Genomic DNA, 22740 nt, shown 5'->3' with positions numbered 1-22740 from the left:
TGAGTTATATACCTATAGATGTATACTCAAGAACGGAGATCGAACCTTTTAGTTGTCTGACCCAGAACTACCATCTGGAGTGGATCCTTCACCAGGAGCAGGGGTGCTTCCGAAACTGGTATCCCCACCGCTAGGCTTACTTCCACCACCAATGGGGTTACCATACTCATCACAGTCTTCACCGCCTCCACTGTGGCCTCCAGGGGAGCTTCCACCACCGCTAGGCATGGAGCCACCTCCAACAGGGGAGAATCCTCCGGAACCACTTGGTTTGTGACCACCTCCACCGATGGCGTTTCCAAATTCGTCACAGGGTGAATCAGGAGTCTCGCATCCTTCTCCGGTACATCCTCCAGAAGGACCCGACGGGGTTGAGGTGGTTGAGGGTGACTCGCACCCTTCGCCAGTACATCCCGATGGGGTCTCTGGAGTAGAAGGAGTTTCTGGAGCCGAAGGAGCAGAAGGAGTAGAAGGTGTTTCGGGAGCAGGAGCTGCGGGAGCTTCAGGTGCCGGGGCTGGGGTACCACCAGTCTCCCCAGAGTCACCGCCAGAGTTTCCGGTGTCGGGTGAAGAAGGAGATGCGGAAGTGGGCGCAGCAGCCATATCGGTGGTTGGGGCAGGTGCAGAGGCACACTCCTCACCGCAATCCTCAGCGGGAGTAGTTGTACAACTCTCACCGCAGTCTTCGGCGGGTGCAGGCGAAGCGGACATGGTATCTTCACAGTCTTCTGAAGTAGCTGGCGCAGGAGCTGAAGCAACAGCGGTGGTGGGAGCAGCTGCCATGTCGGTAGTGGGGGCTGGTGCTGCCTCGGTGTTAGGGACAGGAATGGCAGTTACAGCTATGCGGTTGAGGTGTCCAGTCAGCTGAACATTCGGCGACCCGGCCGCCCTACTGCTTCAGACTCACCAGTCGAGGCCAAAAGAGTGATGACACTGAAAGCGAGAGTAAACTTCATCTTGTAGGTGGCGATTACGGGTAGGATCGGTTGTTAATATCAGGTGGAAGGGAATGAGTGGAAGGTCGACGATTGTCTGGGGAGACAAGAAAAGCTTCAAACTCTTGAACAAGGCCTTTTATATTCATGCCACAGATATATAGGGTGTTATTGGATTTCGCACGAACAAAGTAAGTTGGTTGACAACTGGATTATACCCCCTTGCCCTGGGGATATTGGCACTAATAGCTCGTCCACCACAATCGATCCGCCTCCATCGATAGTCCCGTCGATCGAAAAGTCATCAAAGGGACCATCTCATAGTCATTACTCGTACATGTTGTCGATGATCGAGAAGATTACACACCAGAGAATCATTAATCGGTGGTAACATATCCGCAGCAGACTTTGATTGATAGAAATCTCGATACATTCCCACAACTAGTGTCCAATCCTTTGTCTTCGTCTCGGAACGGCGGATTTTAGCTCCGATTGATTGCGGATTAGAACAATACTGACTCGCCCCGATTCGAAGGGGTTCTCAAGCTGTTTCAAAGGAAGGTTTTGAGCGATAGATAGTGCACAAAAACAATTATCACCGAGGGTCATCAAACGTAAGGATCTGATCCCTTGTGTCTATCCAAAGTAATACAGAGTAACAATGACGCAAATGTGCTGCCGCTCTCTTATAATAGTGCCCTTCTTGTTATAGTGGCATCTTATGTGGTTATAAGATCTGTCGCATATCTGGCATATGTATGTTATATTGCTGTCAAGACTCGCGTGCTTCAAAGGAAGGATACGATGAGCCACTAACTTACCGTTTGCGTACCATGTATCCCATAGTTACTTTCGAGTCTGCTTCCGCAGCTTATGAATGTTTGCCATTTGATGCGTTTGTTCATTTTCATGCTCCCTCTTCTGCCTCTGAGGGAGCATCTAAATACACGGATTGTAGAGGTGAGAAAGTGTGATCACGGAACTCAGGTGAGCGATGCCAGAACGATGCTCCTCCCTTCTGACACATCTCTGACGATCACAGCGAGGGTAGTAGCGACGTACGCTATTCAACAGCTCAAGGGATTCAATGACCCGGATAGCCAAACGAGTATTCGCACATCCGACAACGCTTATTCTTGTTCTTGCATTTTCAAACCTGACGACGAGTATGACAGACAGCCTACACGAATCGAGTTTGCCTTATCCCTAATGAGCTCGCAGTATAACCTGGAGAAAGTCCGTAAGTCACGCATCGAGGAGCCCTCACAGCTATCTGGACAGATGGAGGAACTCCTTTCTGACTGATTTGACTACGGAAGTGATGCACTTCCTTTGTACCACTTCGTCGGGTCTCTTAGACTTATGATTCTTAGATTTAATCTGTCCTGGCCCCAAAGATCACGCGGTTGCCATCACTACTACAGTATCTCAACCTCTCGATGTAGTGGACTTTACCTACTTGACCTTAGGCTTACAGCTACTTACTAGGAGATAGGGTAGTGACATTATGCCTACATGATGGCAGGAGAGCCTTGTGCTGCCGTTGCGGCGATATGTATATCATTTTGAAGGCTGGGTTATTTATGCTTACTGGACTGGATGAGCACAGGGTGTCGTTCACGATCCTGCTATCTGCTGAGAATTTCTGAGTCGACACGCGAGTACTGAGATTATCAGTCAGTGTCTCAGCAACATTGACACTTGCTTTGGAAAGAAGACAGTCGAACATATGCTCGAGTACTTCCGAGCTGAAGATCTTTTGGAAGGGCGCACAAAGCATGCTTCGGTCGGCTCTGACGCATCAAACAGCAGAGTCATGCAAGGGTGATACGGGCACGATGAGTGCGGTTCTACCAAGCGGGTCATGATAGGCCTCATCATTTTGAGGATTTTGACGACCGATAGCAGTAGCTACAGTACAATGGATGTCAGAAGGCTCATTCCCTACGTACTATACACTTTGAAATTTCCAGAGGATTCCCTGAGGGCTCTGCATAGTACTTCAGGTATGAAAGCTATTCATCTCCCATCCACTCACTTCGAATTCACTATTCCAAGCAATTGTTGTACGACATTAATCATCGACATCAACAGTACAATCGTGGCATCCACCGAAGCAACTCAAGCTCCTCGAGAAACCATCGCTTCTCAATTGTGGCAAGAAGATCTTTACACTCTGGTGCCACAAAGCAGTAAGTACTAGTCACTTTCATGCTTCCCTTCTTGAGGGAGTAGAAGCTGCAAATACGAGCTTCACAGTGCGCGATGGATATCAACGAACCTACAATGGACTGGGTACATCTGATCCCACTGAAGCGGAATGGTTGAAAGGCAGATGGACAGCCTACCAAACTTACGCATCAAAGGTTGTACAAGATTCAATCAACGCGGAGATTGATTCTGTTGCGAGATCGAATGGAAGTATGACTGATCAAGGTGTGTTTCATTATCCTCGCACCCCTTAGATACCATCATTTTGCGGTTTATGAAGTTCCTTAAGCATTTTTGCTATTTCTGCTGACGATACGTCCGATCATAATAGCTAAACGAAAATTGTGGGGAGATGGATATGCAACATTTAGTAATTCCAGTGAAAGGCAATCTCTCCTAAGACAGAAGAATGCACTCGACGATGCTTTCAACGGAGATTGGACTAAGATTTCTGATCAAAGGGTCATGGCTGACATTGGTAAACATTGGTTGGTCGATCTTGAAAGACGTGGATAACCGTGATTGCATGATTTGAATCCAAACCAGGTCTTTCATTTGCGTATGACCAGTTACAACACGGTATGTAAATTGAGGAGGTTATGCATCGAGCTGGTAAATCTGATATGTATGATACGCCAAAATGGTCATGCAAAGTGCTGCAAGACTTAGATCTTGACCTTAATTAATTGACAAAGAGAAGGATATGTATTCAGAGGAATGACATCGCACCGGACTGGATATTGTCGATTGACCGAGGAAGAATGAGACTACCTACCTACAGTATCAGCTACTCAACAGCTTTGTTCACAATCATTTCACGTACGAGTTACTTGATTGACAAAGAACTTTAACGAAGCGGTGCGGATCAGTAGGTCATCACACATATGGAGAAGATGCACATATAAAAAGTCGAGTTGATTGTGGATCAAAGGAGATATTGTTTTCTGTGAGGCCCTTCTCGAAAGGATCTCCCGTGTCTCGAAAGTAGAGAGTATTCGTTACGGGAGGCCAGGCGAGAAGTCATTGGCAAGCCCCGGTATTATGCACCAGCCCTATATAAGCTGAAAAATTGCGCTAGCACTGCGGTAGTTAATTGCAAAGGATTCGAGCTATCATAAAACCCAGCAAAGTGTCACTGTCGCCACTTGATCGATTTGAACTACTGCACAAGAAGGAAGGCTTAACGAACATGAACCCACAAGAACACATCAGAGTTTTCGGTGAGCTCGCTTATTCATTTCACTGTCATATTTGACATGATTCATCATCAGTCCACATGCCGTATACCGAAGTTTCGTGACTGATCATTCCCTGATCCTCAAATCGTTCTTTGGTCACAGACTATCTCGGATCGAGAGATCGAAGCTCATACATCAAACCTTTTCCAGAGGCGTTCTCAAGACCTGGTAAGGCATTCGTCCATTCGTTCATTAGACTTTATTCCATAATTAATCTTGCTGATCAAGTTTGCCTCGTAAATTTGACATATTGGTTCAATAGATTCCATCTCTCTGGGAATGATCTCAGCGTTTAATGACCATATGAAATTTACCCTAACAGCAGCAAGTAAGTCTTTGAGCTATGGTATCATCATAATATACATACAGTAGTAAATCATATAGCACACTGCCATCTTACCTTGACATACCTTACTGTGTCCAGGTAAAGCCAGATATACTGTATCACCGCAATGGAAAGCTCGAACGTCACATCCAATGCGGACAAGAAAAGTGAGATTTCTCAGGCTTATGCTACTTTTCAAGAATCCCTCGAAGCGGTAATGCAGAAATTAGTTGACAGCTCCAAGCAATCAATGAATGTCGAGCTGTTTATGCAAAGCGAAGATATCGGTGATAATCCGCTGGTGCAAACATGGGGAGACCTCTATTGTCAAGGCCCTGGAGCAACTCACCTGAAAAATCGGGATAAACTTCTGAAGATGCTGGAAAATCTGCCTAATTCCAATATAGACTCAGGGGACACTACAGATGGATCGCAATTCCTAGACTTTCATTCCAGCAAAGGATGAGCTTGGTCCTCAAGTTCACCAGTGAGATTGTGACGAGATCAGTATTAGCATCAGTATCAGAGTTTCGTACCGATGGCTTTCTATCCCATGCATTGCATTTCCCGATATTCAGATTCATCAGCTCTGGAAAGGATAGCATTTTAAGCAAGTGGTAAATAACTTTTCCTCCTATTCTCTTCTTCTTCCGAGAACTTCCACATGAACCACTCGACCTGTGCGTCTGCTTCTGGCTTTCGTTGTGTTGTTAAAGTCGCTTCAGCCGGGGTGGGAGAAGTGGCAGTCATTGATATATCTTCATCTGTCTGAGGAGGTTCCGATGGTCGAAGAGTTGAAGACGATTGGGGTATCGGAAGATCGTTAGATGGGTCAGGAGGTAAGGGTATGTGATGTATGTTCAGACGATGTTTATGTAATGAGATTAAAGATGGATGAAGGTGTGGTTTATCTGGTCAACAGAAGAACAATCAGTACTCCAAAATCATTTCAGCAATGTACGACACCACAAAGGTTATTTGAGGGAGGGATGGAATTCGACTCACCATCAAGTAAACATACGAATACTCCCATCCTAGATGGATCGGATTCTTTCCCTTTCAGATTCTCAACTTGAGCATCAGCCGGTTTCGTAAATCCTAGCATTGAGATCAGCAATGTATCAGCTGACAGTACCAAAACATCACATCTGGTACTAGATCTCTTGTATCAGGAATTCGGTTGGTTTGAGATGACTCACGGTCAGGTAAGACCTGTATGGGTGCGATGGTATCAGGTAAATTCCAGTATGCCTGATCAGTCGTGGTCTTAGGAGAAGGCTGAGACATGGTGATGATGTATTGATTATCGTCTCCTAATCTTCGTCCTTTCCTCTCGTTTGCTGACAGGTAGTTCAACCTGATCTAAAGCCCTTTTTTGACTGTCTGCTTTTGATTTTGCTTTAGATCTCGTTTCTCGACCAGGACAATCGTTCTTATCGCTACTCTTTGAAGAATGTCTACTTTGATTTTGCGATCCTTCCTCCTGACCTGATACACGTTGATAATCAACCAGTCTATTCAACTAATCTTCAATCCTACGAGTCCTCTCTTCTCTCGTGAGTGTGTTAACACTATTCCTCAACTGTTCAAATACCTCTTCTCCTGCTTCTGCTTCTTCTGGATCCTGGTCGACAGAATCGTAACTGAATTCGTCTTCAGTCGTAGAGAGGTAGTCTTCCAGCCTATCGTCCAAGTATCTTACGAGGCCCCTCTCCTTGAGGAACTGGGCTTTACGATTTCTAGCTGATACCCAGAAATCCCACCAGAAATCATCAAAGATAACTCTCGGAGCGAGAAATCGTAATTGCTTGTTTAGCAGGAAGAGGTATAGGAATGAGCTTATACTTGCTTCCGATCTTGAATCTGAATCTGAATCTGAATCTGAATCTGGAACTGTTTCAGAGGCGGATCCTAACCGTGATTCTGCTTCGGGGTGTGAGTGTTCTAGGTGTTCGATAAGATCGGCGAATTGTGTGGTGGATGTTGAAAGGAGGTGATTGAAGTCGACATGGACGATTTTTAGATTTCAGGATTGACTATGTCGTTCGTATTCGAATTTACGTATCTTGTCCTTATACTTATATGAGCTTGAATCTTTGGCCCGTGTCTCGTATGGTCAGGTCACCCATGTATTCGCAGTGAGATATACATACTGGGCGATATGATGGAGATGAGGATGAAGACGAGATATGGGTAATAAGATGGACGCGTCGTTGTCATGATGTCACTCGATTCACAAGACTGTCACTGTAGACGCACTACTCGCACTCTCACAATATATGCAGCTCAACTGTATCATCCAGGACGGGGAATCAGACTCTCCGTGCACCTGGTTTCGAAAGACGAGAGTTGGGGCAAAAGGCAAACGCGACAACGCAAAGTAACAAATATCTATTGCCAATGCCCATCTCCTGCCCATTGCCTGCTCTCCAGCCCATTGCCCTTGTTTTCCAGCGTGCAAATCATCCTATGGACCCTTTTTGAGTATGCGAAGTATATGTCATCACGGCAAGAACCTAGAGTGTATGTACAGATCAACTTTCTCTAGTCCCCATATTCCCTCATCCCATCCAAACTCAAACTGAACTAAACCGAAAACGAAATTTGATTTGTTTATCGGAGTCGTCTATGGAACGGGGAAAACATGAATCAGCATCGAGTTGGAGTTGTTGGCAACGGGAGATTGCGAGGAGGGCAGATAGCAAGAAATGGATGAAGATCCTCCGATTAATCCAAGACAAGACCATCGCAAAACCGTCTGTTCCTTCTATGATCACCTGTTCCCTCCTTGCCCCACTCTCATCGCCATCCCACTCCCACTTGTACAATCAACACTAACTCACCTAGCTTCTCGTTCAGATTCCAAAAGAGCCAAGATATCGTTAACTCTAACGGGACCCTTTACGTTTCGGATGATGGATCGGTTGGACTCGTCCATGAATTCGACTCGGACTTGGGTGACACCTCCTCGAGAACCGGTTCGGCCGAGGACCTGTGTGAGGTGGGTAGATTTTGGTACGAGTTTGCGTATGATGAGAAGGGGTAGGAAAGTGGGAATAGATAAAGAAGATTTTTGACAGTCAGCATTATATTTCCTTTCGTCATGGTATGTTTCCACATCATCTGGGTCTGGCAGCAGCATCACATCCCTTCTTCTTCGGATCGTCGTATCCACTTCCCCTATCTCCCGCGCCTTCCGGTAGTGTGATATGTCAGGTCTCTGAAGACAGCATGAGGTCCATCCTCTTATATCCGAGCTGAGCTTGTCCGTTTCCATTCAACCAAGATCCATCCACTTCGCTCCATCCTGAGGGAAGATTGATATCGCAGGATATTCCACTCGTACGAGCGCAACACCTCTTAGATACCCTCCTTCTCTGATCGACCTTATAATCCTCCTCCGCCATCTCATCCTATTCTCGATACATCCCATCCCATCCATTCCATCCGTCCATCTATCCAATCGATCAACCACTCGATCCTCCATATGATCTATATCCCACTGCCAGACCCAGACCCAGACCCAATCAATTAACACAATTACTAACCTTGAGGACACGGGCAAGCTTGACTGGTTGCTTGTTGGTAGATTCCTATAACAACACATTAAACATCAGTATTCCAACCTTTCTACTAATGATCTCATGTTGATCTGAGCCGAGCTGGAGAACAGTACTCACCATTTTGAGTGTCTTTTGATTGAGGGATGAAGGAAGAGGAGAACGAGTATAGGAGGAATTAAAGGTCTTAATGAATATCGACTGTCTGCTGTCTGTCTGTCTGACGGTGAATCTGCAAGCAATGCAACCAGGGGTGTGAGTGAGAGTGAGAGTGGCTAATCCACCCAACGAGCAAAATGGTATACAGTGGATCCAGGAACAAGCAAGATGAATGTGGCACAGCACCGTCCACCCAGGTGGGCACAGCTCGTTCTGTCGGTGTTAGCTTATATCCGACCATCGCGTCAGCGCACTTTTGCTCCCGTGCTCACCTACATGCACATCGACTCTGTTTCTTCATGATTCCATGCATTGGTGCATTCACATTCGCCACCGCTAGCTACTATAAACTCCAATACATCGTCATGAAAAACCACTGTGTTATGCCAAGTTATGCTATATGAATATATGTATCGAAAGGTTTCCCCTTACAAAAAGAAAAAAAGACTATACAAGTATGTCAGAACATTATACAAAGTCCCGTTCACTGATGATTGGGAAATATACAACCTTACAAACGATAAACATGATAACTCTTGCAGATACAAAGTCCTTCATCTATTTCCCATCCTTCAGCCCACCGCATGATGGGAGACGAAAAACACAAGTTCGTTTTATACACCATACCACATAAATCTTTTACTCTCTTACCTTTCGCTGTTCAACATTGAGATTTGGATTTATCCCAAGAAATCTTTAAGTAATACAGCTGGATCTTCATATTTCCAATGACTGGTATGTTTCTTTTCCTTTTTCTGATCCGCACCTGCTCCTCCGGGAGCAGTAGTAGTGATATTATCTAGTTTCAATAAACTATTCTCTAATAACCGATTGGTTATAACTTCAGATCTTGGTTTATTACCATTGTTATCATTATTTCGATTTCGGTTCGATGTTGAAGTCACGGGCGATGAACTTTGACTACCGCCATTGATGTTTGTATCTTTCAAAGAAGTTGGAGTGGTTGTATCTTGGGTCGATGATATCTGTCCAGATTTCAACTTATATATAGACGGTGAGATAGTAGGATTCAGAGTAGGATTGAGTATCAACAAATGATTTAATGAATTTAAATCGACTTTGGGTGATTCATCTGTTTCCTCTTTCTTCATCTTTGGAGATACTTCCATCTCATTGTTCTTCTCCCCATCTTCGTTGGAATGGTCTTTATCCTTTGGTAATCTAATCGTACTGATTCCAGGTCTATCATGTCCGGTAAGTTGGATCAACCCGTATAACATATCTTGTATATGCGAGTCCAACCCCACTGCCAGAAATTCACCAATCTCAGCTGTCGAGTCTGGGGCGAGGCTCAGTCCGTGTATTTTGGCATATTGCGATAATTGGAGGGATAGTTGGGCTGAGGACGGGAGATGACGGGTTGGATTAGATGTGGATGGTGGTAAGAAATCTAGAGAGGAGCGAGGGTGTCAGCGTCGTCTGTTATATTATTGCTTGTGGTTTATTGTTAAAGTCGTCTTATACAAAGGTTTAAAACTGAGATGAAACTTCGGATAAAATCCAAAGATATAGCGAATTGAGTGAAATCATAATAAGGAATCAATGAATCTTCAAATCAAGATCTTTATAACATCTCTAGGTAAACGAGAAAAGCATGAGAAAAAAAATGAAAAGAGATCAAGATTTATAGTTCCTCTTTGACTATCCATTAATATTCAGTGATTAGGAGCAACTTACTATTCTGTCCCACCCAAGCCGACATCCTCCTGCCACCCATCCCCGTTGTCGGCTCATTCGCTCCTGGCACATCTTCCACACCACCCGTACCGTTTTTACCCAAAACCGACCTCTTAATCCTCATCCTCTCTCTACCGTTCAAACCCGATATCCACTGGCTGACTCGGGATTTCGGCTGAACGGCCTCTTCATCCACGTCGTATTCCACATCATCGTATGATACCCTCTTGCGTTTACGGGCGGAAGAGGTTGTTGGTATCGGTGTGTAGAGGGTTGGTGGAATCGAGGCATTGTTAAGGAGAGATAGAAGGAGGGTGTTGTGTAGTTCCACTAAGAAGGAGATTGTAAGCGTCAGACGCGTCGTACATTACGATGCATGGTATGTCCAAGAAGGATAAGTGATGGTTGGTAAGGGTGAAATGTGAGCGAGGGGGTGTAGAAGTGATATATCGGTTATATCATCAACACCGGTAGGAAGGGACAAAGAATTGTATGTAGATATCTCCATCTTCATCGACCATTGAGACCTACAATACAGATCCATCATAGGATGTATTGTCCAGAGAGCATATAGTAGAAAGTGTAAGACCCAACTCGCACTCACATTTATCCCCTTTAAACCACCCTCTTACCATCCCCTCCAACTCGCTCCTCGCCAGTTGACCTAAAAGATACCCATTGAGCGCTTTCCAGTACGGCAGACCATCTTCGCCTAGAACATCGTGCAATTGCTGTTTGATGGAGTGCGTGTCTATCCTCTCGAATGGGATAGGTTTGGATATAAGCGGTGCAGGTATCGAGGAAGATGGGTGAAGGTTAGGTGTATTTGATGATGACATTGTGGGAGAACCTTGGAACCTGAGGGGATAGTCCGAGTATGAGGTGATAGATAATCCTTTGCCCAACCACAAGGACAGCCGTTAATGGGTGGATGGATCGGCACGAGCTGGATGCTGCTCGTCGAATATCGTTGGGTATTTGTTGATGTACGTCGGACAGAGGAGGGAGTTGGATGAAGGGAGTGATCCGATCGAATGATCCCACGTGTAGGAAGGAGCGACGGAATCAGATTCGTATCCTCTTCTTCTTGGTGCCTGAGTCATTACGCGTAACTCATCGTCTTTGACTTCACGTCCAGTCTACCACCAACATTACGAGTATTCGAACCATCTTCAATCCTCTTCTTATTCTCCTCAGACACCACTCAATCTCCCTAACACTGACCTGGAACAGCAGAGGTGTGTCACCATGCCACCAGTCCGCAAAAGACCTCAGGTGATAGAGTCCGACGAAGAAGAGGAAGAACGAAGAGGTCAAAGTTCATCCGCCAGTCCAGCCAAGAAGAGGAAGACGGTTGTCCAGCAAAGTCAAGATATCAATGACTCCGATCTGGACGATCTATATAGTGGTGACGACAATGGGCATGAGGATGAGGGGGCAGATGATAGTGTTCTGGTAGATGGTGATGTGGGGGAAGAAGGTGAACAACTGGAAAGAGGAAAAGTCAGTTTCAAACCTGAATATGAGAGAGGAGATGATGGGTGAGTAGACATCGCTCTCCTATGTCTTAGGATCATCAAGATTAGGTGGTCTGATTAATCTTATGGTCTTACATTAGATACGTAGCAGGATCGGTGGTACGAATCAAGATGACCAATTTCATGACATACGATCATGTCGAATTCAGACCTGGACCTCACCTAAATATGATTCTGGGTCCAAATGGAACAGGTAAAAGTAGTATCGCTGCTGCCATAGCCATAGGGCTAGGATTCGCTCCGAAGGTAAGTGAAATGCGAACCTCTTTGCAATATCCTCCTTTCCCACATGTCTTTCTTTGCCTATAGCTCGAAGTACCTTTCTTCTCGTTCGCATCTAGCATCATATACGGTGTACGAATACTGATCACGAGTCCAATGTAGGTTATGGGTCGAGCCAATGAGCTTAAGGCGTATGTGAAACAAGGTGCAGATCAAGCTACGGTGGAGATTGAATTGAAAGGTAAAAGGGGAAAGAGGAATATCGTTATATGGAGGAAATTCAACAAAGAGGATGAAAAGTCAGAATGGAAATATAATGGTGAGTAGATGAAAACTCAGTGTGCTCCAAAATGGACAACACAAAGGTGATCATATTAACACGATTGATGGAATAGGATCGACATGTACTAGGCGAGAAGTACTAGAATACGTTCAAAGGTTCGGTATACAAGCCAACAACTTATGGTATGTTGGAGAAAGTCCGCTTCTGAACACCAGAGATCAACGTATAACTTTCGTTTTAGCTCTTTCCTCCCTCAAGATAAAGTAGCAGAATTCGCTAAAATGGCACCCGAAGTCGTACTGAAGGAAACAATGAGGGCAGCTGGTGATCCCAGATTGACCAAATGGCACGAAACGTTGATAGAAAAAGGTGCCAAGGTGAAGGATATCGCTAATGTAAGTGACCTTTACTTATCAGACCTGAGAACCAAATCCTGAAGCTGAAATTTTTGGTAGACTTATGAGGGCCATGCGAATGTCCGAGATCGATTGCAAGCTCAGGTTGACGCCCTTGCGCCTGATGTGGAACATGTACAGGAACGAGAAGCGAGGGAATTAGAGGTAAGCTGAAGCAAATATGTGTTTGCGTAAGAGTTACAGCCGATGAAGTATGATTACATATGTAGGCGGAGATCCTTGAACATTTGGTAGCTGTATCTCAGCATTCGCAATTGAAGGAGGCGGTCGAAGAAGCTAAGAAAGAGAAAGAGCAAGTTGCAAAACGATATACCAAATTGCAAGGTAGAAGACAACCGTTAAAGGAGCTGAAAGAGTGAGTTGTACCATGACTCGTGCTGATGCATCCATGTTTGACTGACTTATTGAGTCTAGTCACTGGGAAAAGAAGGCGCATAAAGACGAAGTCAAAGTTCAATCGGTAGAATCAAAGTACAAGGATGGTATGAAGGATATAAGGTCCAAGCTGATCAAAGCTAGGGATGAGGTAGGCATCAGCTTGTCAAATCTTCAAGGCCATCGCACGAGCAGCTAATGTTGAATCGGATTTTACTGCAACAGGGCGAGAAAAGCACTCAGATTGATCAGCAGCTTGAGCGACTGAGAATGAATCACCAGAGAAGGCAGGAAGAAAAAGAGAAACTCCATAATCAGATCGAGACGTGTCAGAAGATCTTGGACGAACCTAGGGACGATGTCAATGATCAAGTGAAAGCTAAACACAGGCAGAAGGTAGTTGACCATTCTCCCAGAGATTGGATGCTTAGAACCCACCGCTGATGACAACTATTCTGGTCAAAAGGCTGAACTTCAGGCAACATCTCGTCAGAAAGGCAATACGTTTGAAGAACTGAAAGATGAGTATGAAGACAACAAGAAAATGTTCGATGATTTGAATCAAGAGCTCGAGGACTTGAATAGGAAGTGAGTACATCGTAAGGCATCAGAACTCACACATAGCTGACTTCTCGTCCTCTCAGACAAAGGATGTTGGAAAATATCGAGATCCAGAAAGAGAACGCTGCTAGGGACTTCGACCCTTCGATTGGATTTATGCTTGATTGGCTTCAGAAGCACGGACATACGCTGGAAGGTCCGGTTTATAAACCACCGATGATATCTGTCAGTGTACCGAATAGAGAGTATGCGTGGCAAGTAGAGCAATGTACCTCTCTACGAGACCGATCGGTAAGTCTGAACATTGTCTCGATCAGAAAGGATAGTACTGATAGATACATGGAATTAAAGTCATTCATATGTACCAATCAAGCAGATTTCGATCGTATCTTAGATTTGAATAAATCCAATTATCCACCCAGAATTTTATCTAATGGAAGGAGAATCGAAGGTGGTAGAGTAAAGTTGAACCTGGCCTATACCGAAGTGACCAACGAAACTGTCAATCCTAAACGTCCATGTGACCTTGAGAGGGTAAGTCTCTTGTCTGTCATATATGGCTTATATGGCAACCGCTGATAGTTATTCTTCTATCGTAGCTGAAAGCGTTGGGAATGGATGGATTCGCTATCGATTATGTCGAAGCTGAACCTGCTGTAATTGCCTATCTATGTAGCAGAGCCAATCTACATGCGACCGTAAGTCCAATCGTCTTACATGTGGTCGATAATCCGTATACTAACCATGTACTGTACGACGGGGCAGGCTCTTACCCAAAAACCATCTGTGCAAGTCGACGGGAGCGCCCTGACCGCGGTAGGTATCAGGGCTTGGGCCACCAGAGATGATCACACCAGCGCTATCCAAAGTGCATACGGTCGAAGGGAATTTGTACAGAGGACCAATCAGAAAGTACCTGCGAAGGCTTTCAACCTTTCAGGTAAGCCTATCGAGACAGGTCAAGTGAGCAAAGTAGCTGATGTCTATATGCATGATAGTCGACCGAGACGCAGTAGCGAGAATAGTGGAGGAGATTGCTAGGAAGAAGAAAATCATATTTGATCGGGAACAACCTCATTCGGCTTTGAAAGCTAGACTGGATGAGGTTTATCGCGAAAGGGAGGATATCAAGCGTCAGGTGGTGAGTCAATCTATCGAGCATTAAGGGCACACCCAGTTGTGGGTGATCTAAACAATCTTGGTTTGCAGGCCGAACTAGACAAGGAGATCAAAGCGTTACAGGAAAAGGCCAAAAGATGGCAAAGAGCTGCTACAGATTATGGTAAGTTTGATCACCCAGCATCAACCGTGATAAGTTTACCTTTTGGAGCTCATACATACTTGATTGAGTACTCAGAACAACATAAAGCGAAATTAGCAAAATTGGAAGCTCAACCTTCTCAAGAGGAAGAACGTAGGAAGCTGAAAGCTGAGAAGTTGAAATATGCTAAAGCGAGATTGGGACCTTTAGATGCTTGGCTTGTGAGTGAACCTTTTCTGTTTCTTTTTGGTCTATGCCTATGATCAGAACCATGGCTGATAATCACGTTGTGTTTCTTAAATTAGGATTCATGTGATTTCGTATTTGAGATCTGCTCGGATATGGTAATTGCGAATCTTACTGGTCTGCAAAGTATGATCAACAAGCAAGCTGTGTCGAGTAAACTAAGTGAGGGTAATGACATGTTAAATAATGCCAAGAAGGATTTGGAGGCTGGTAAGTTGGATCTGGATGTACTATACTCGAATAACAGATCGGACCGCTAATGCAATTTCGATTCTTCTTCAGCCGGGGTCAAAGTCGACGAAGCTAAGACACAAGCGGCCAATAAGTGGAGACAACTCACAGCTGCGATTCAAGAATCGTCAAATGAGGTGAAAGATGAAGTCAGAAAAAGAGCAAAAGATGTTAGTGGCCATTGTTCCAGACATTCTTGAGACGTCAAACTCATCGTTGTTTTGTATCGACAGGTTTCAGCTTTACCCCCTCTGGAAGAGCTGGAAGGTCAGCTCCACACTATACGAGCGCAATTAGAAATGGCTGTGAATATACCTGGCAATGTAGTGGATAGATATAACGACTATAAAGATAAGGTGGAGCTCATTGTCTGCGGTCAGAAATAAATCCGCAAAGTAGCTGATGTGTGTTTTCCGTGTGTAGCTCGAAAGAGCTCAGAATGTCGTTGATCGCGAAGAAGCAGAATTGAATGGTCTCAAGAGGGACATCAAGAAGACGTTGGTAAGTTCCGTTTCTACGTCCAACATCCTATATCATCGGAGTAAAGCTGATTTATCTCCAATAATATAGGACATGTTCGATCCGGCTCTAGAAACTCTGGTACAAGCTGTATCAGCCAAATTCTCGGCTGCATTCGCTCGTAAGTTTGAAGCTGACCCGATACCACGTGCATGGGATTCACAGCTGATATACGCTGAATTTATTTTGTATAGGCGTGAAATGTTCTGGAGAAGTTAGAATACGTAGAGTGGAAGGTGATTTCTCAGCTTGGGGAATCGAGATCTTGGTCTCGTACAGGGATGAAGATAGTTTGGCTATTCTAACTGGATCACATCAATCTGGAGGGGTAAGTCATCTTGTATCTTACATCAATCATAGCTAATCCCAATCAAATGGTTATGTAGGAACGATCATTGGCTACTGTCACTTATCTTATGTCGTTATCGGAGATGTCAAGAACACCTTTCTCATTAGTCGATGAGATCAATCAGGTCAGCTATTTTGCAGCTCTTCTCGAATTTTAGAAGCTAATCGATTGTTTGTTTTGTATAGGGTATGGACCAAAGAGCCGAAAGAGCTGTACATAATCAACTTGTCGAGGTGACTTGTGATTCAGATGCGGGACAGTGAGTCTATATTCATCTCTGCATGAATACGAAAGATAGTCGAGACTGATCGGGTTCCGCTGTGATGATTTAGATACTTCCTAATCACACCTAAATTATTGACCGGATTGACTTACCATCCGAAGATGAAAGTTTTGATTATCAATAATGGTACTAATTGTAAGTTGACTTCTGCTAGCAGAACAGTCATGGTAAGTATATGCTCACATAAGGTTCATTGCGATTGTAGTACCCGATCCAAGATTACAGAATCAACGTTACGGTGACTTATCTTCGTGTCTGAAGAAGTATCAAAAGAAACATTCTATCGCTGCTCATTAGCGCAATGATTTCTCTATATGAGCTTTATTTCGTTTCATTTCCTTTAGCTTCTTTATAGGGTGTATTATTTCGGTGACGATTATAGACAAGTCAAGTTTACCAATGGTCAATTATCGACGAAGTCGTGATATAGGCTCCTTAAGTAACGTAAATAACGAAATCGACAGATATGTCATGATAATAATGAATGATAGCAGTATATATATATTTTTAGATGCAGGGTATATAAATATTGTGGAATCTGATGTGTATTGATTATTTAACAATGACATCCAAAACAGATGAAAACCAAATCTGCTTTTCCTTCTCTTCATCTTCTTCGATTGTACGATCGATCGAGGGAACCTCCTCAACAGCCACTCTCACTCCGTATTTGCCCAGAGCCAAGAATACAACTCCTACATTCCATTGTACACTCTCACCGGGAGATAAGAGCGGTAAGATGGTAGATGCAATTCCATCAAATAATACATTCTTGGAAGTCGTCGTGGGAGGTTGAGGTTGGAATGAATTTCGTTGATTGGGTTGTTGATGAGTTGGAGAGGGTTCCGTCCATAATTGTTCAGTTGATGAGGTTGGTAAAGGTGAGATATGGATAAAAGGTCTGAAAGGGCGTTCTGAGTATATCAGAGAATATCAGCTTGACATTCCTTTCATTCCTTCCTGTTCGATTTCGAAGAAAGTCAAGCGAAAGTGTTCATGTAACTTACCGAAATTGTTCGTCACTTTGACATTGAGATTGACGAAATCCATCACGTCCACTTTGTCACCCTCACTCTGAAGTGAAAGGGTAATATCAACTTCATCCGATCGGAGGATATCCAACAATGCCGAAGAGAAAAGCTGATCTCTTATATTTAGATTACCTCTTCTCATCGAGCCGGGCTATTGTGAACGAAAAACAAACTAATATCAGCTGGGCAATCATCAGAATCTCAGAAAAGTCGAGTTGCATATCAGCTTACCTCTGTCCAAGTCGCTTTGACCACATTCAGGAGTTCTTCACGATACCAGAACAGTTCTCTATCCTTCTTTATCCGACCAGCAGATTTCTTCTCTTTATCCACTATGTACTGTCTCTCGGATAAAGAGGGGATAGGACGTGAGAGCAGGTCTTGTGGGATCGTCCGACGAGGAAGAGGGAGGATCATCCTATCACACAACCATGTTTCAGCTTGACCTTTCAGGAAATTAAGCATACACACTCACCGTTCGGTAGCCCCTGGAGGGACTAATCTCTGACATCGTACTAGATCCTCATCTATTCACAACCATCAGATCATCAGCATTTTTCTTCTGTTTCACTCCGTTCTGATCATCTCGCATGACTCACCTTGATCATTCCTCTCCAGCGTAATCTCAAACGGTACACCATAAATGTTCCTGACGCTCAAAGCCAACAGACAATGTTTATTGTCATTCTCGACTTCCAAAGCATTCTTCAATCGATCTTCGTTGATCTGCGAAGTTGCAGATGATCTGTCCAATTTCGAGATATCACCATTGGCAACCAATCCATTTTCACTAGGTCTGGAAATAGCATCGAGATCTGCAGAAGATGATCCCAAGCGTATCAAATCGAGCGAATGAGCTTCAATCGTATGATACACAGTAAACAATATCGGGAAAGTGATCTGTCGAGTATAAAATGAACTTGGGGCTGAATCGTTGTCTGGCCTTTCTTCACCGGAGCTTGAAGATGTCCTATTGAGGTATCCATAGTCTATCCTGATCGTACCATCCGTGCTATAACCGCGTCCAACCAAACGTCAGCCATTGTGCCGGAGAATATACATACTTGTCCAAAGTAAGCTGAGACTTGAATTGTCCAAACTCACCATCCGACCTTACCCAAACACCTCACGTCGAGATTCACCTTTCCACCGGATCCTATCTCCAACTTATCACCTGCTCCATCTTTCTGATCCCAGGTAAATACAGGTTTATTCATCTGATCATATTCGATCTCGTATGCCTGTTCGGGCGTCAATTCACCTTCTTGAATTATCGCTTGTGCCTCTCGGGCAGTCGAATCGTCAAATGTCAACTTGATGAAATCTATAGGGACGGAAGACGAATTTTCCAATGTTATTCTTATAGTCGAGCTGGACACGAACATGCATATATAAACAAGCCATCAGTATCTTATTCCAACCAACGACAGTCACATTATGACAGATGAGAGAGAAACAAGCATGCGCCATACTCACGTTTCACCATTGTATAACATTACAGTCCCATGAGTCAAACTAGTTTTCTTAATCCACGCAAGAGGTAATTCAGGAACCACCTCACATTCTAACCATTTCTTATCATCACCATCATTCTCCAATCCATGTGGACGAGCATGGGCATGCGCATGGGGATCTTTGGCATTTTCGATTGATTTAAATCTAGCATCTAATCCTGATCTTTTCACTTTACTTAAATCTAATTTTATCTTAGATTTCCTCTTATCCAATTTCAGTTTGGCCTTCCCATCCACTATAGGGATCAAGAAATCGTTGGAAGATCCATCATTTAGCCGGATTGATACCCCTTTGATTGACATTGAACCGGAGATCGGCGATTGACCTGTAACTCTTACTGTCTGAACAGAGTTGGAAGGTAGGGTAAGTGGTAAAGGGGAAGTGATGAATGGTACTCCGGAAGTCCTATCGAAGCAAGGCGATTGTCAGCTGTATGTCTTCTACGTTGATGTGTACACTTCAGCTCACAAAATAGACAAATCCTGTATTTCCAGATCAAACGTGAATGGGTTTCTGACAGTTACGAAAACATCGATTTGCTCATTTGCCACTATGACCGTCTACATTGATACACAACGTTAGCTGATGCACTTGCAATCGACGAAAACAACATGACAGCTTACCTTTCCAGCTTCGGCAGCTTTCAATCTCGGATTATACAAGAACGGATCCTTTTTACCTTCTTTCATCGGTGATATCTCATTGATGGAATGTTCAATCGGTATTTTGTTCGGCGGCAGGCTGAATAACAATCACAATTCAACCACTCTATTCTGTATCTCATGCCTGATACTGTTACAGCATGCTTCATCATGCATTTTTAGGAGGTAGATTGAAGTTTGAGTGAGACCTCACTCACCTAGCGATCTCCACACTCAACACAACCTTCTCACCTATCCACCAAGGTACCTGACCAATCTCTATCCCTCTCCTTCTAACCGTAGCTAGCGATATAGGATACATCTTATTCAACATATGTTGCGATTGGGGGTTCAAATATCCATTCAGGTTATTTAACGCGGTGAGACACAAGCGGATGATTGAGGGGTGATCAGGTAAGGATTCAGATATCGCTATTCCCTCTTTCAAGAATTCAACTTGTAATTCTGGCCAACCGAATCTAGGTTTCGTCAACCCTCCATCATCATCAGTAGCATCATCATGATGCTGATCGTTCCAACCATTTGATTCTGGTGATAAACCAAATGATAACAAGTCGATACCCATAACCTGAGCAGCCCTTTCGAACAACCCTAAAATTCCACTATTCCCCTCTGTCGATTCCTTTCGTCTAACAGCTACAGTCTGATTAGGCACTGAGAATCCAAGTCCTAATCCAATAGCAGCAGAAGAAGCTTCATCACTTTTATTTTCAGCTGATATTGTCGGCATCTTCATTTTCTGATGAGAGAAACCACCTTGAGGCCCGCTGCCGTTGGCTCGTTTGGTTTCTTCTCTCCCTTCAACAACCAATATAGCTAATCTCTTGATCAATTCTCTTGTTATTGACGACTCCTTTCTAGGCAGATCTAAGCATCTACTCAGCCATATAGCCTCATTGTGCAAGATGACCTGTTCAGTCTTGGTCATAGCTCGATGATAAGGCTGAAGAGCATTTTCCGCATGGGCAAATATACTCTGTCGGGATATACCACTTGAAGTTGATAATATAGTCAACTGTCTATGTCGTTTTCTTCTTAGATGATGATCAATATTCTCGTGGGGTTGAAGTGGAGGGATGAAGTTTCGAGGTAAAGAGTGTGTCATAAGAGATGAAAGTGCTATTGAGCCCCATCCACCAGCTGCCCAGATCAATAAGAGGAAATGAGCGATCTTGAGCGATAAGCTTGTATGTAGATACGCGAGTAAACCTTCGCCCGTGCCTACATTGGAAGGGTTCGAGCTGGATGATGGCGCGGGAAATGAAATCGATCCCGATACTGCTTGAGGCGAAGGAGAGAGGATGGTAGGTGGGTATGGTAGAGGTGAGCGGGAAAGACAAGCTAGTGCCGAGAGATAGTGAGAGAGGATTTCGACTGGTATAGGGGACGATGGGAAGGGTTGAGCGAGGTTCTATGAAAATACATTTTAGCTAATGGACCCATTCGTTTCGATGGAGACAAGTGATGCTGAACCTACTGATCCATCTCGACCTTCCCAAGCTTCACCTATACCTGCCACGGCTCTACCTTCCCTAGCCATCCCTTCCCATAGAACATCACCTACACTCCTGCACCTCTCGGCTCCATCGTCATAACACTTTATCGCATCTCCATATAGACCGGCAAGGAGGTACATATCACCTAACAGTTTCATCAATCTACCACCAGCCACTCCCGATAATGTCGCATTGGTGTACTTGGTGGTTGTCACTTGGGGAACATTAGATGTGGACGATGAGGCAGAGGTAGCAGAAGAAGTTCTAGTAAAGGGGGAAGAGAGGGCGGTAGATCGTCTGAATGGGTTAGAAGAAGCTGCAACGGGTTGAGGTTGTGGTGAAGGGGATATCGAACTCGTCTGTATGGGCGGCAAAGAAGGAGGTTGTATCGAGGTAGGTCTTCCACCGGGTGTTAGTGCTCTGGTCAAAGATATTCCCATTCCATTTAGATGATCGAGAGACTGAGAGTGCGGTATACCAGTAGGAGTGGATGTACTCGCTCTAGAAGGGTAGTCACTGGGTGTGGTTGAACGCTGTGATGCTAGGATATTACCTAGCTCAGGGTGAGGGAGAGTTGATGTTAAGGATGGTAGAAGAGTTGAAGAGAGAGTACGCATCCCTGCGGGTGTTTCGAGGGCAGTTGCCTAGATAATGAGAGATTGCATGGTCAGCATCAAGAGTATACCTAATATCTATATATTCGTTGCAAGACAGTCTGAAATCTATATTCATAGCATGAGGACGAGGCCGTCTACTCACAATTTCACCTAATTCACCTAACAATTCACCTACAACCTCACCCAGCACCCTCCCGATCCAGCTCTCAGCTCCATCCAGGGGAGCATACCTCATATAACCTTTATCTTTCCCATTCCCTCTGCTTTCCGAAGAATGTCCACTCTGTTTCCTAGGTGAAGAAGGCGATTTGGGCAATCGATTAGGAACGACGAGCAACCTTTTCACCAGGGGGAATGGGGACGTAGAAGGAAAAATGGATGATATAGTCTCATCAAATGATTGTTCAGGATTGACTTGTTGCTCCAAAGAAATCTGTGGATGATGGTTGAAGGTCGGTGCAGTAGGTGTTGAAATATCCGTTATATCCCCACTTCCTTCCCCCTCCTGCTCTTCTTCTACACTATACCCTTTCGACTCTTGTTCCTCTACTTTATCATCAGGTTCAACAGCTATACCCAATACTATCAATGGAAATCCCGCCATTCTAAGTAGACTTAACGGATAAGTATGTCTAGCAGGAGCATTCCCACTATAAGACAAATGAACATGACTCGTAGTTGATCCTCTAGATATGGATATACTGTTCCCCGTCGAAGGTGGGAAAAACCGTAACCTGGGATTAGGCGGTAATTCATACGAGTTTCCTCCATAGGTAGATTGCCTATTTCGAGAAGTTAATGGTCGAGATAGCTCATCGCCCCTTAAAGTCTGATATCGCTTGATGAGATTTTGATACGAGTTGTAAATGTTGGAAGGCATTGGTGTGGAAGGTAAGTGAACGGGCATCAGGAGGATAGGTATCTTGGCGAGCGAGGCTGGGTCTGTGAGAGGTGAGAGGGGCGTGGGACCGTTCATTGTGTTGGTCGTTGATCGTTGGCTTGGGTCGTT

The 22740-nt window shown here is 44.4% G+C and overlaps 7 protein-coding genes across 7 annotated transcripts; 2 read left to right on the top strand and 5 right to left on the bottom strand.

Moving 5' to 3' along the window:
* Positions 1-48: 48 nt before the first annotated feature.
* V865_002799 (uncharacterized protein) lies at positions 49-956 on the bottom strand (the record flags this gene model as incomplete). Its single annotated transcript, XM_066226598.1, has 2 exons — positions 49-839; positions 908-956. The coding sequence occupies 2 exons, from the start codon at positions 954-956 to the stop codon at positions 49-51; spliced, it is 840 nt and encodes a 279-aa protein (XP_066082695.1).
* A 1900-nt stretch (positions 957-2856) lies between these two features.
* Positions 2857-3662, top strand: V865_002798 (uncharacterized protein; the record flags this gene model as incomplete). Its single annotated transcript, XM_066226597.1, has 3 exons — positions 2857-3127; positions 3195-3371; positions 3478-3662. The coding sequence occupies 3 exons, from the start codon at positions 2857-2859 to the stop codon at positions 3660-3662; spliced, it is 633 nt and encodes a 210-aa protein (XP_066082694.1).
* Positions 3663-5315: 1653 nt separating this feature from the next.
* V865_002797 (uncharacterized protein) lies at positions 5316-5996 on the bottom strand (the record flags this gene model as incomplete). Its single annotated transcript, XM_066226596.1, has 3 exons — positions 5316-5620; positions 5715-5807; positions 5909-5996. The coding sequence occupies 3 exons, from the start codon at positions 5994-5996 to the stop codon at positions 5316-5318; spliced, it is 486 nt and encodes a 161-aa protein (XP_066082693.1).
* A 235-nt stretch (positions 5997-6231) lies between these two features.
* On the bottom strand, positions 6232-6929 carry V865_002796 (uncharacterized protein; the record flags this gene model as incomplete). The annotated part of the gene is made up of 2 exons (XM_066226595.1): positions 6232-6653; positions 6863-6929. The coding sequence occupies 2 exons, from the start codon at positions 6927-6929 to the stop codon at positions 6232-6234; spliced, it is 489 nt and encodes a 162-aa protein (XP_066082692.1).
* A 2179-nt stretch (positions 6930-9108) lies between these two features.
* V865_002795 (uncharacterized protein) lies at positions 9109-10965 on the bottom strand (the record flags this gene model as incomplete). The annotated part of the gene is made up of 3 exons (XM_066226594.1): positions 9109-9839; positions 10127-10456; positions 10731-10965. The coding sequence occupies 3 exons, from the start codon at positions 10963-10965 to the stop codon at positions 9109-9111; spliced, it is 1296 nt and encodes a 431-aa protein (XP_066082691.1).
* Positions 10966-11374: 409 nt separating this feature from the next.
* On the top strand, positions 11375-16707 carry V865_002794 (uncharacterized protein; the record flags this gene model as incomplete). The annotated part of the gene is made up of 27 exons (XM_066226593.1): positions 11375-11667; positions 11745-11910; positions 12049-12205; positions 12282-12351; positions 12411-12564; positions 12625-12729; positions 12795-12940; positions 13000-13111; positions 13186-13356; positions 13427-13548; positions 13605-13812; positions 13873-14055; positions 14121-14219; positions 14287-14461; positions 14520-14662; positions 14731-14803; positions 14879-15003; positions 15088-15238; positions 15311-15429; positions 15493-15615; positions 15683-15760; positions 15830-15899; positions 15973-16106; positions 16165-16251; positions 16313-16386; positions 16460-16545; positions 16616-16707. 27 exons carry the CDS (start codon positions 11375-11377, stop codon positions 16705-16707), a joined length of 3516 nt encoding a protein of 1171 aa, XP_066082690.1.
* Positions 16708-16962: 255 nt separating this feature from the next.
* On the bottom strand, positions 16963-22707 carry V865_002793 (uncharacterized protein; the record flags this gene model as incomplete). Its single annotated transcript, XM_066226592.1, has 12 exons — positions 16963-17324; positions 17418-17592; positions 17673-17859; positions 17917-17968; positions 18041-18453; positions 18546-18812; positions 18918-19361; positions 19425-19516; positions 19580-19697; positions 19816-21029; positions 21096-21758; positions 21874-22707. 12 exons carry the CDS (start codon positions 22705-22707, stop codon positions 16963-16965), a joined length of 4821 nt encoding a protein of 1606 aa, XP_066082689.1.
* Between the last annotated feature and the right edge of the window lie 33 nt (positions 22708-22740).

The sequence above is a fragment of the Kwoniella europaea genome, chromosome 1 (genome assembly GCF_036810445.1).
Source record: "Kwoniella europaea PYCC6329 chromosome 1, complete sequence".
NCBI classification, from domain to species: domain Eukaryota; kingdom Fungi; phylum Basidiomycota; class Tremellomycetes; order Tremellales; family Cryptococcaceae; genus Kwoniella; species Kwoniella europaea.
This window is presented reverse-complemented; position numbering and strand designations above follow the sequence as displayed.